The 11,783-nt window shown below is 38.8% G+C and overlaps 1 protein-coding gene across 1 annotated transcript; it reads left to right on the forward strand.

The window, feature by feature from the left end:
* The first annotated feature begins 6,589 nt into the window (after window positions 1-6,589).
* LOC110891042 (actin-related protein 8) lies at window positions 6,590-11,221 on the forward strand. Its single transcript, XM_022138702.2, has 12 exons — window positions 6,590-7,048; window positions 7,651-7,730; window positions 8,002-8,072; window positions 8,218-8,285; window positions 8,394-8,455; window positions 8,576-8,673; window positions 8,764-8,845; window positions 8,943-9,085; window positions 9,998-10,146; window positions 10,296-10,429; window positions 10,639-10,757; window positions 10,886-11,221. The coding sequence occupies exons 1-12, from the start codon at window positions 6,699-6,701 to the stop codon at window positions 10,961-10,963; spliced, it is 1,434 nt and encodes a 477-aa protein (XP_021994394.1). The 5' UTR covers window positions 6,590-6,698; the 3' UTR covers window positions 10,964-11,221.
* Window positions 11,222-11,783: the final 562 nt, after the last annotated feature.

Consider the following 11,783-nt stretch of genomic DNA (forward strand, 5'->3'; position numbering starts at 1 on the left):
AAAATGTTTTGGTGTGTTTTTCATCAAGTGACATAATTCTGAAGTCCCGGAAATGCTTTGTTATAGGTTCGGACAAGTTAAAAGTGCTATATTTTTAGCCGAAATAGACATTTTTGAGATTAGGGCGTTATACCGGAAAGTCTTGTTTCTTTGCAAGATGTGTTTTCATAATAATGTTTTCTTATATAAATGGACTCAGTTATGTTATCCGAGTGTCGTTTTTCAGTGTTTCGGTCTGATTCCACGGTTTACTGGCATGAATAGTGTAACCGTGAATAGTGCACGTGGCACTTTCTACCAACCCTTTTTAGGACATTGTTTGACTGGTTTCGAAATATGCCGAAAACCAGCATATGTTTTAGCTTTGTTTCCTTGTCCTAACCTTGTTATCCAATTAACGACACTGTTACGTAATTAAATTACGCTAAATGCATGAGATTATGTAAATAAAATAGTGATTAGTTTGTACGGATTTTCTGGTTAATTGCCATTTGTCACACATGAAGTCCATCTCAGATGCTCTTGCACTAGCTCAAAGTCCTGTTGCCGAAGAAGACCTCGTCGTCCATATCATGAACCAACTCGGTGACGACTATGCTAATTTTGTTGCTGCCTTAAAAACCCGAGACACTACGATCTCATTCCCTGATCTATTTGATAAACTTCTTGACTTTGAACGTAGCCTCAAGGATACCGCCACAGAACCCATTATTACCACTGTAAACCAAACCCAACGCCACCCTACCCGCTCATACAACCGTTCCTCAACTGATACTCGCTTCCACAAATCCAACCCATCTGCCTACAACTCTCCAAACCGTGCTTCATGGTCTCCTCGGCCAACCTTCTCCAATAACCGCTTGCCCCGCTCCCAAACCTATTGCCACTTTTGCAATATTCCCGGCCACGAAACGAAAGATTGTCGCAAGTTAGGACGTTTTCTAAAGGACAACAATGTTTCTGTCCAAAGTGCTTTATCCACATCAGTTCCGGTCGTCAACAATACCTCTCCTCAATCTGCGGCGATGCATCCATCATGGATGTGGGACTCTGGCGCATCAAGTCATACCGCACCGAATCAAAACTCGATGCCCGTTCTTTCCGAATACGGAGGCCCGGATGAGATTGTCCTTGGTAATGGTAAAACCCTCCCTATCACACATACTGGTCACACTACTATTCCCACACAATCTCGATCACTTTTATTAAATGATGTTTTAATTGTTCCTCATTTAAAAAATCATCTTATCTCTGTTGCTAAAGTTTGTCGTACTAACCAAGTTTCCGTTGAATTTTTTCCTTATCATTTTTTGGTTAAGGATCTACGCACGGGGGCGCCTCTAATGCGGGGAGTACACGTCAATGATGTTTACTATGGACCAATCGCTTCTTCTCCTCAAATAAATGCAACGACTACAGGATCTCTACTCGCGTGGCATCACACTCTTGGACATCCCTCGTTCAAGATTTTCAAGTCTTTAATTGCTAAATTAGGACTTAATTGTAATAAAATGTCACATGAGTTGTTTCATTGTAAATCCTGTTCATTGAATAAAAGCCATAAACTTCCATTTGGCCAAAATTCTTTTGTTGCACATAAACCACTAGAACTTATTTACTCGGATGTGTGGGGACCGGTTCAAACTTCATTTGATGGGTATAAATATTACGTTATTTTTGTTGATTTCTTTTCGAAATATGTATGGTTATACCCACTCAAACGAAAATCAGAATTGTCTATACTCTTTCCACAATTCAAAACATTAGTGGAAAAGTTTTTTAAAACACCCATTCTTGCCTTATTTAGCGACAATTGTGGGGAATATGTTGGCCTTACACCATATCTTACATCTCAAGGCATTTCCCATTACACGACTCCACCCCACACACCCGAGCAAAATGGAGTAGCCGAACGTCGCCACCGTCATATAGTTGAAACGGGCCTTGCCCTCCTTCATTATGCTCACTTACCATCGCAATTTTGGCCCCATGCGTTTCAAACCGCTACATATTTGATAAATCGCCTTCCAACGCCCATTCTTAACAACACATCACCTTTTCACATGTTATTCAACATAAACCCATCTTATTCCAAACTTAAACCGTTCGGTTGCCTATGTTACCCGTGGCTTCGTCCATACACCACATCCAAACTTCAAGCTCGCTCTAAGTCGTGCGTTTTTCTTGGCTACTCTAATTCGAAATCTGCCTATAAATGCTTAGATCCAAAAACCAATCGGATCTATCATTCTCGTACGTCGAGTTTATACCTCACCTTTTTCCTTTCCATGAAACGCGTCCTTCTTCTTCTTCTTATCACACTTTTGACACTTTTATTCCCACACAAAACAAAACCCCATGCACTCCTACCCCACCCACCCACTCTATTTCTACGCAAAATTCCTTTACGTCATCTTTTCTCTCCCCATCCACCAATTTCCCTACATTATCCTCTCATTTTCACACACAAGATTCCCCACCACCTTTTCTCTCTCCATCTCCCTCAACACACTCCCATCTCTCTTCGTTCCCAGCCTCCAACCAAACCAACTCTCCTATTTCCCATCTAGTAACACCCAACACTCACTCCACAGCTCCAAACTCACATACGGCTACACCGCCCAACACCACTCCACCTAACTCTCTTGTTCATCCATCGACCTCCCATACTCGTCGTCAACCTAAACCCAACCCAAAATATTACAACCCCAACTTCATCAACTCCACCACCTTGCATCCTATCCCTCCATCTCTCGAACCCTCAACGCACATCCAACCCATGAAAGATCCCGAATGGCGACATGCTATGGATCTTGAGTTTAATGCGCTCCTTCAAAACCATACGTGGGATCTCGTGCCGCGCACAAACCAACACCCCATTGGTTGCAAATGGGTCTTCCGCATCAAACACAAACCGGATGGTTCGATCGATAAGTATAAAGCACGTCTTGTCGCCAAGGGGTTTCACCAACAATATGGCAAGGACTAGTTTGATACTTTCAGCCCGGTTACAAAACCGGTAACCATTCGAACGGTTTTATCCATTGCCCTTTCTCAGCGGTGGTCCTTACGTCAACTTGACGTAAACAACGCATTTCTTCATGGCACCTTACATGAAGATGTGTACATGGTCCAACCACCCGACTTTGCTAACTCCGAATTTCCGTGTCACATTTGCAAGCTAAGAAAGTCTCTCTACGGGCTTAAACATGCTCCCCGGTCTTGGTATAACGAGCTAGCTTCATTTCTAATCACCTTTGGGTTAAAAAAATCCCTCTCGGATGCCTCACTGTTTGTCTACCAACACTATGTCGTCACATGCTACTTTCTTGTCTATGTTGACGATATCGTTATCACGGGCAACAATGACACATTTCTAAACCGATTCATTCAGGCATTGGGTCACAAATTTTCCATTAAAGATCTTGGTCCCTTACATCACTTTCTCGGAATCGAGGTCGTCTCAACACCTGATGGCCTATTTCTTTCTCAACATCGCCATATCCAAGACATCCTAAACACCTTCAAAATGGATGGTGCCAAGGATGTTCTTACACCTCTAAGTGTTTCAGATGTTCTTTCACCCGATGACTCCTCTCCTTCTGTTGATCCCACTCCATACCGCCAACTTGTGGGCACTCTTCAATATCTTGCCTTTACCCGACCGGACATCTCGTTTGCCGTTAACAAACTTTCTCAGTTCATGCATAATCCCAAACAGTCTCATTGGCAATCTCTCAAACGGGTTCTTCGTTATTTGAAAGGTACGGTGTACCATGGATTATTTTTCAACCGACATTCACCGATTGAGTTGCGGGCTTTCTCAGACTCGGATTGGGGAGGGGTCACTGATGGAGGCCGGTCTACCACTGCCTATTTGCTATACCTTGGTTCCAATATTATCTCTTGGCGTTCATCCAGACAAAAGACTGTCTCCTGGTCCTCTACGAAGGCGGAGTACAAAGCAATTGCAAATGCTGCTGCTGAGGTCTCTTGGGTTAAAAATCTACTTTGTGAACTTGGCATCAAAAACCTTAAAACACCTACATTATTTTGCGACAACACAGGCGCTACATACTTGTGTGCGAATCCAGTTTATCATTCTCGGATGAAACATGTTGCTTTAGACTACCACTTTGTTCAAGAACAAGTCAATACCAGCATCTTAAAAGTTTTACATGTTAGCTCCAAAGATCAACTGGCCGATGTTCTGACAAAACCGCTTCCAAGATCATCATTTCTACGTATTCGTTCCAAGATTGGCATATCCAATGGATCATCCATCTTGCGGGGGCGTATTAGCACTAAATAAATTACATTACTGTAATTTAATTATCTAAGTTATCTAGAATATTTGGTAGTTTTAGTTGGTCAATATTTGTTGTAACTATCCTACTATTTCTCCTCTTTAGTTGTTGTATCTTTGTATTTAAACAATTGAGATCAATGAGAATATTCACGTTTTTCCTTTCCAGTTCGTATACTTCCATAGAAATCAAGTTCTGCACATGCTCAGTGTGACACTTCGGGTTTTCCTACACGATCCATTACTTGCTGTAGTTACGGGAAGTTATAAATGTGAGTTAATTATTTAAAAGTTGTTCTATGAATATGTTATGTGGAACGTATGCTTAATGATGTAATATTATATTTATTATTATTATAAGAACCGCACACTCCCTATGTCTGTAAATAAATGTCAACCGCACAACACCCTACAGCCACACACCTCTTTAACTTAGCGGTTGGGCCACACACTTCAAAGATAAGGGTATTTAGGACCAATCAGCAAGCCCACCATAAACCCTGAAGGAGCCGCACACTCATATGGGGCGCACATGTGTGTGTGTGCGGTATCCTAGTGAGGTTATAAATACCCTCATGTGCAAAACCCTAGAATGATTTGCTAATCAATGCGACGGCTGGAAACATCCAACAAATATTCCTCTTTTTTCACCAACATTCCTCTATTTCTAGAAACCCTAACACACCCCCAACATCTTTCCGCTTTCTTTGGAAATCCGACTGCATCATCATCACTGTGAAGGCGATCGGTGTTCATCATTTTGGAAGCTTTCTCTCTCTAACTATCTTACACACTCTTGTATTCTTCATCATCCGGTTAGTGTTTACCCACCACTTGATTTTTATACCTAATAACATGTAAGGTTAAATGATGATAAATTTGTACAACTTGTTTGAAGATGGTAATCCAAATATTGGTGAACAACATGCTAGTAACAACACTCATGACAAAGCTAATGATGGTTATGAGGGTTTCTAATGTTATATTGTGTCATGGGATGAGGGGATATGCTGAGATCGTGGGGTCTATAAGAACTTAGTGCAAATTAAGTGTACCTTAACGTATCGGTAAGCATTACGAAAGTTTTTAGATTGAGTTTAAGTGGACAACAATATCGACAATCCATGTGAATTGTTTATACTGAGTGTTTCATCAAGATCAACGGTGCAGCTGATATGTCTCCGTTAAACTGATATGATCCTCTAGCACGTCTTCTCACAAAAATATAAACTGTAAATATTACATTTCAGTATGTTTACATTTTTGTTTTCTATATTAAAAATCCAAAAAGATTTCTTTCACAAATCTTCCATTGAAACTAGATAATGTTGAATGTGAGCCGGACCAATGAAACTGTTGAGAAAACTGTTTATGTGTGGATACGTGTGTTTGTTCTTAAAAGTCAAATCTTAGAGATTTGAACCTTCATTCAAGGGGGGGGGGGGCTGGGTTTTCACTTGAAGATGTTGATCAAGTGTGCAGATCAAGACTACGACAACATCCAAGGGGGAGACTATTGATGCATATGTCTGTTGCCTACGTCTTGATGTAGTAGGGCTAGATATTGTCAAATATGAGTTTGTTATGTAAACCAAGCTCATCCGTATGGATGCAGTATATCCGCACAGATGAGCAGGTTAGTCCGCACGAAGGTGCTGGTCTGTACGAACGTAAACCTGTCCGCATGAATGTAATCTAGTATATATAGTTGAGCGGACTGAGTGTTAGGTAAGTGGGTGTGTCGGACTGTGAGGCGAAGCGCTGTCAAAATTGTACCATAACTGTGAATTTAATAGAAAACAAAGAAAATTGTGAAATCATGTGTTTCTACTTATTTCTGATGGATACCACACATCTGACTTAGGATTAGATATCTCCGTAAACGTTAACTTCGATCCGCAAACCGGACCTACAGTACGCGTGCACTGGTTTAGCCCCTCGGTTTTTTGCTTAAACTACTTGTTATTTGTTTATGCATGGCTATATGAGAAAGAATATTTGATTTTGTGCGTGTGAAGTGGAGTGAAGGAGAAAAAGTTTGAAATGGTTTAAGATACAAAGGTTACACTAATAAATTGCTCTTTCGCCTTGATTTGAAATACATCTCCTTTTTAAAGGCATGTATCTACTTTACATTGGCTAAATTCATATTCAACTAACTAATGTTTATTTGTCCAGAAGTGCTAACTAACATCTAGGGACTAAATGTGTAACGAATTAAAAGTTTAGGGTTCAGTAAGACAGTAACTGTAAATAAACTAAACTAAAGGGTTATATTTATGGAAAGTGGTGGTTACATTCAAATCCACACATCAAATGGTTAGTGGTAGTTGTTAGGGCGGTTCCCAAAGAAAATCTTCCCTCCGGCAACACCTCCAGCGGCGGAAACCTAATGGCGTATTTGTTGAAGATGATTCTGGAATCTGCAAATCGTTTGAATTCGAGTGATTACAGCTCTAATTCAAGCTCATCGTCAGATATGAACAGCTCGGATGCATCGGATTCAGATCAGATTATTGTGTCATCTACTGGTGATTTTGATCGGATTCCTCTGGATGTGTTTATGCAAATTCTGAAATTACTTGGACCTAAAGAGGCTGCTAAGCTTACAGTTATTTGCAAGTCATGGAAATTGATAGTTTCTGATAATATGCTGTGGATATCTTACCTTCAGAATCAGCAGGATCCTTGGGACTCTAAGTTCTTTGCGGAAACTAATTTACGCTCTGGTTATCCTCTTCGGTAACTTTCTGTCTGTAATTATTATACAGTTACATGAATTTTCGACTTATTATTTGAATTTTAAGCTTTGAGTTATAGATAGGAAAATTGGCCTGGATTTTTACCTAATTTTACTGTGTTAAGAGTTCTAATTGAAAAAAATTGGGGCTAATATTATATTATATTTTGTTAGGTATGAAAAAGGTTTATATGTGGAATTTAGGAATTTATAGAATATAGAATTAAGAATTAATGGCTCCAACATGACTATACACAAATTGACTGCTTGTTATTTGTTCTTTTTTTAGACATACAGGGTTATTTTGATAATCTATTACTACTAATTTGATATAGACAACAGTCAAATTGGGAGGGCTTTGGTTGAGGGCTACTCTAGTTTCTAGGCACAAACATGTTAATATTAACATTACTGATTGTCGTCAATTCTCTCCAGCTGTTCTTTGTGCTCTTTGGAAAATTGGACTTTTGTTGATTGTTTTTAAATGTTTTAATCAATTGTGAAAAAGATAATTATTTGTTTACATGTTTTATCATTTGGGCTACTTGTTACTGTGCGTTAGTAGTAACCTGGTGAGCCTGACATCATTGATTTGTGATTGCAGGACGTATCCTTCTCGGATGCAATCGTTTATGCAGATTTATGGTCAACGAGCACAGGTTCCGGGAGCTATTATCATTGATGGTATGTATCGATGTTGTCATTTCTTATGCGAATATTTCTTCAAGGGGAGGTCCATTGTTTTGACCATTTCCCTCTTTTCCCTATCTGTAATTTGTGCACCTCATCTTTGTGTCTCTCCAGAAAATGAAAATGAAGAATGTTCAAAATGAATCTTTCAATATTGAATTTGTGATGAATACGTGTGTGCTTAAACAGCATTTACTATTATGAGCATGTTAGTCGATCTTGTTCATTCTAAAGGATTCAGTTCTTTAATCTTATCCTCATAAAGGTGGTTCTGGCTATTGCAAATTTGGTTGGAGCAAGTATGATTCTCCATCTGGGCGTGCTGCAACATTTTTGGTAACTGACTGCTTTATCAATGTTGCAATAACACTTAATTTGGTGCCTTTGAATTAACCACTGAAGTCTATTTTCTTGATTTTTACATGATACAAAAATCTACTTCCCTGATATGATATGCTAAAAAGATCAACTGTATGTGTAGGAATTTGGAAACATCGAGTCTCCAATGTACTCTAGGTTTCGCCATTTTTTTGCAACTATATATAGCAGGTGCTCATCACTTTCAAGTGTATTTCGACACGGCACATCATAATTTAATTTTCAACTTTTTTATACTTCATCTGAATCTGAGGTTTTTCTTGATGTTATCCTCTGCAGGATGCAGGTGAAATCAACTTCACAGCCAACTGTTGTCTCAATTCCAATAACCCAGTATGGAAGTATGCTTCTATTCATTCTTGTCTCGAATTCATATTATTTTTTAATTTTTTGACATTTGATTAATATATTATAAGATCTACATGACTACTTCCATACTGTTATTTCTAAATATGTTTCAGATACACAAGAGGATAAAACTGCTAGGAGGAAACTTAAAGAAGCCATCTACTCAGAATTGTTTGATATGAATGTTCCTTCAGTCTGCGCAGTTAGCCAGGTTTGCACTTCTTTTTGTACACTCTTTGCTTTCATAAAATAACGTATATTTACAGTAATACCCCTAATGTTTCTGTTGCATGATGTGCAGGCAACTTTAGCTTTGTTTGCAGCAAGAAGAACTTCAGGAATTCTTGTCAATATTGGTTTTAATCAAACATCTGTTGTACCCAGTATGCTTTCTGTTGCTCTTTTCATCATCCTAATATCGGCATAGGTGTCTTTTTAGATCAACTGTTATTCTTATAAATTTTGGTTTTATGTTTCCAGTATTACACGGTAAGATAATGCACCAGGTGGGTGTGGAAGTGTTGGGAGTTGGAGCTTTGAAGCTTACTGGATACCTTAGGGAGCAAATGCATCAGAGAAATCTTAATTTCTCTTCATTATACACAGTTCGCACATTGAAAGAGGTAGCCTTCACCATTTTTGTTTTCACAGGATTTGATAATATTCTCGTGCTTTATCATGACCTGCCCAGATTCTTGAACTATAGAAAGTTATTCAACTCTTATTCAGGTTGTTTGGGAACGCCCGCTTGCGGTATGCGCATATAATGTATTTATGTGTGGGCGCTCGGGGAGCAAAAGTGAAAGTGCACTAATTTTAACGTTATTTTACTAATTTCGTGAAAATAATAAAGAGCGGGATGGTTAATCATGCATCATGTGGTGGCGTTGATAGCCGAAAGACAAGGGAGTACATGCACTAATTGGCCTTTGTCTTAATTGCCGAGTGTTATGTGCCTTATGTCCAAGGTTTGATGCAAAACTACCATCGAGCCGGGGGGGCTCACTGGAAGCAGCCTCTCTATTCCTACGGGATAGAGGTAAATCCCACCAATAGCAAAGCTAAGCTAGGGTCTAAGGATCGTGGCTACCCTAGCGATTTAGGTAATTATGGTTTGGGAATGCTGCAATATTAGCAAGACACTGAAGTTGAAATTCTTTTAATAAGGTTCTAACCCGGCCTGGGTTGAGAAGAACACCTTACCTGAACAAATATTTGGTTTCACATGAACCAGGATTACTGTGTTTAGAATTTAATAACTAAAAGAAGATTTTCTTTGGATAAAAACAGATTACAGTCTAAAAGATATACACATTAACTAAAAGGGAATTTCATGATTTAATCCTGACATTACACGAACACACAGCTAATATTTTTAAGTGTCATTTGACAATTGACATAAAAAGATCTGTACTTAGGTGTCTGCATCAACTAAGCCTTGAACAATAACTAACTACTTAATGCATTAATTTTTAGTTTATTTTCCTTGTAAGTATAGTTAAATGATACAGTTGAATACTTGAATTAACTTGCAGAACCTTTGTTATGTTGCTATTGACTACGAAGAAGAATTAAGGAAGGATACAGAAGCATCGTATGAAGTTCCTGTTGAGGGTTGGTATACTCTCAAGCAAGAGCGTTTCCGAACAGGAGAGATTTTGTTCCAGCCACGCATTGCAGGATTGTATGTATCCCTTTTTTCTCAGTTATTAAATAAAGTAAATGGGCAAGAAAATGACCTGTTTTGACCAGAACCCTTTATCCAACTCACCTCAGCATACATTTGTGTACTTTTATTATTATGACAATATTTCAAGGTTCTTTTGAGAGCAGGAGTGATAAGGGTTTGCATCAAGCCGTGGCACTTTGCATCGAAAATTGCCATGACGCCGGATTAACCCCCGATGATTCTTGGTTCACGACTGTTGTCTTGGCTGGAGGCACTGCGTGCTTACCAGGAGTAGTAGGTATGAATCATATCTTTTATTTCCTTTGCAAGTACATCTGATCCATAAAGTGATGGGAAGGGGGTGACGCGATAATAAGCGTCTAGCAAAGGTCTTGGGTTTGAACTTTGAAGCAGGTTTATACCTTTAACCCCTTGCCCTACTGGTTAGCAGGGGCCCTTACTTCTTCTGGTGTTGGGTTCTCACATTTCTTTTCAACTTTGTTGCAGAAAGATTGGATAAGGAACTACATCTTCTTCTTCCCCCGGCCATATCCAATGGAATACGTGTGATTCCACCTCCATATGGTGCAGATTCTGCATGGTATGGGGCTAAACTTCTTAGCAATGTAAGTTCTTGTACTACGTATAATTGAATTAAATACACAATGGTTTTAGTTAAATCAACGTCCCAAAGTTAAAAGTAAAATTATGTCAGCTTTATTAAACTTGATGCACCATTTTCCTTGGAATGCAGTTGAGCACCTTCCCAGATTCCTGGTGCATTAAGAAAAAGGATTTCCGACCTAAGTCCAGAAGAAACTTCTTATGGTGAACTTAGCCTTGCCTATTTACGACCAAATTAGTTACTATACATCATAAGCCATCGGTAGGTGATATCAAGGTCGAGTGTTTATGTTCCGGATCTGTGCAGTTTGTGTAATAATAATACGCCTGTTGTGGGCAAAACAACTTTGTAATAATAAGCCCTCAATAGACGAACAAGGTTCAACATATGCTATGATAGAATTTGGTGCAACCTCAAAGATTTCCTTAATCATGTATTTGTTATTAAGGTTGCTCGTTTTATCCATTTTTTATGTCAAACTTGTTAACAGTTATCAAAGTCTATTTCAACGCATACAACTTTATAAATAATTTTACTGATCGTCCATATGGTTTATTGCAAATTCATTCGTCGCTTCTAATGGGACAGAACGTGATGACTTCGCAAACTGCAGGGACGATATTTGCACTTTACAAAACTTAGAAACCAAAGATGAATTTTCAACAGACTACACCTAGAGACAATTTTTGACAAACCACTGAGAAGATATCAGTACTTTACTCTAGCTTTATTTAAATATTTGGACAGAATTTTTGTTTTTTGATCACAAGACACTAATCATTTATAGTTATTTTTCGAAAATGGACGGTCTGTCTGCATACCGTTTAACATTTGGTGAGCAACCACCCAAGCATTGTTATTGTTTAGTTTTGACATTTTATCAAACATTTAGTGAGCAACCACAAGTAATAATGGAGTTCCTTTAAATAACATACTCTTCCAAAAGGTTTGGCAGGACCTGTCTCTGCTGAGTTCACATACATGTTTATCATCAAGCTGTGATTATCGGGGTCGGGTTTCTTTAGAT

Source organism: Helianthus annuus, chromosome 6 (genome assembly GCF_002127325.2).
Source record: "Helianthus annuus cultivar XRQ/B chromosome 6, HanXRQr2.0-SUNRISE, whole genome shotgun sequence".
Classification (NCBI taxonomy): Eukaryota; Viridiplantae; Streptophyta; class Magnoliopsida; order Asterales; family Asteraceae; genus Helianthus; species Helianthus annuus.

Bases quoted from the DNA above. Each gene is read 5' to 3' on its own strand.
- LOC110891042 (XM_022138702.2), top strand. From the start codon at position 6,699: ATGGCGTATTTGTTGAAGATGATTCTGGAATCTGCAAATCGTTTGAAT. The intron at 8,286-8,393 runs GTGCTCATCACT...TATCCTCTGCAG, and splicing joins TTTGCAACTATATATAGCAG to GATGCAGGTGAAATCAACTT. The intron at 10,147-10,295 runs GTATGTATCCCT...TTTTGAGAGCAG, and splicing joins CAGCCACGCATTGCAGGATT to GAGTGATAAGGGTTTGCATC.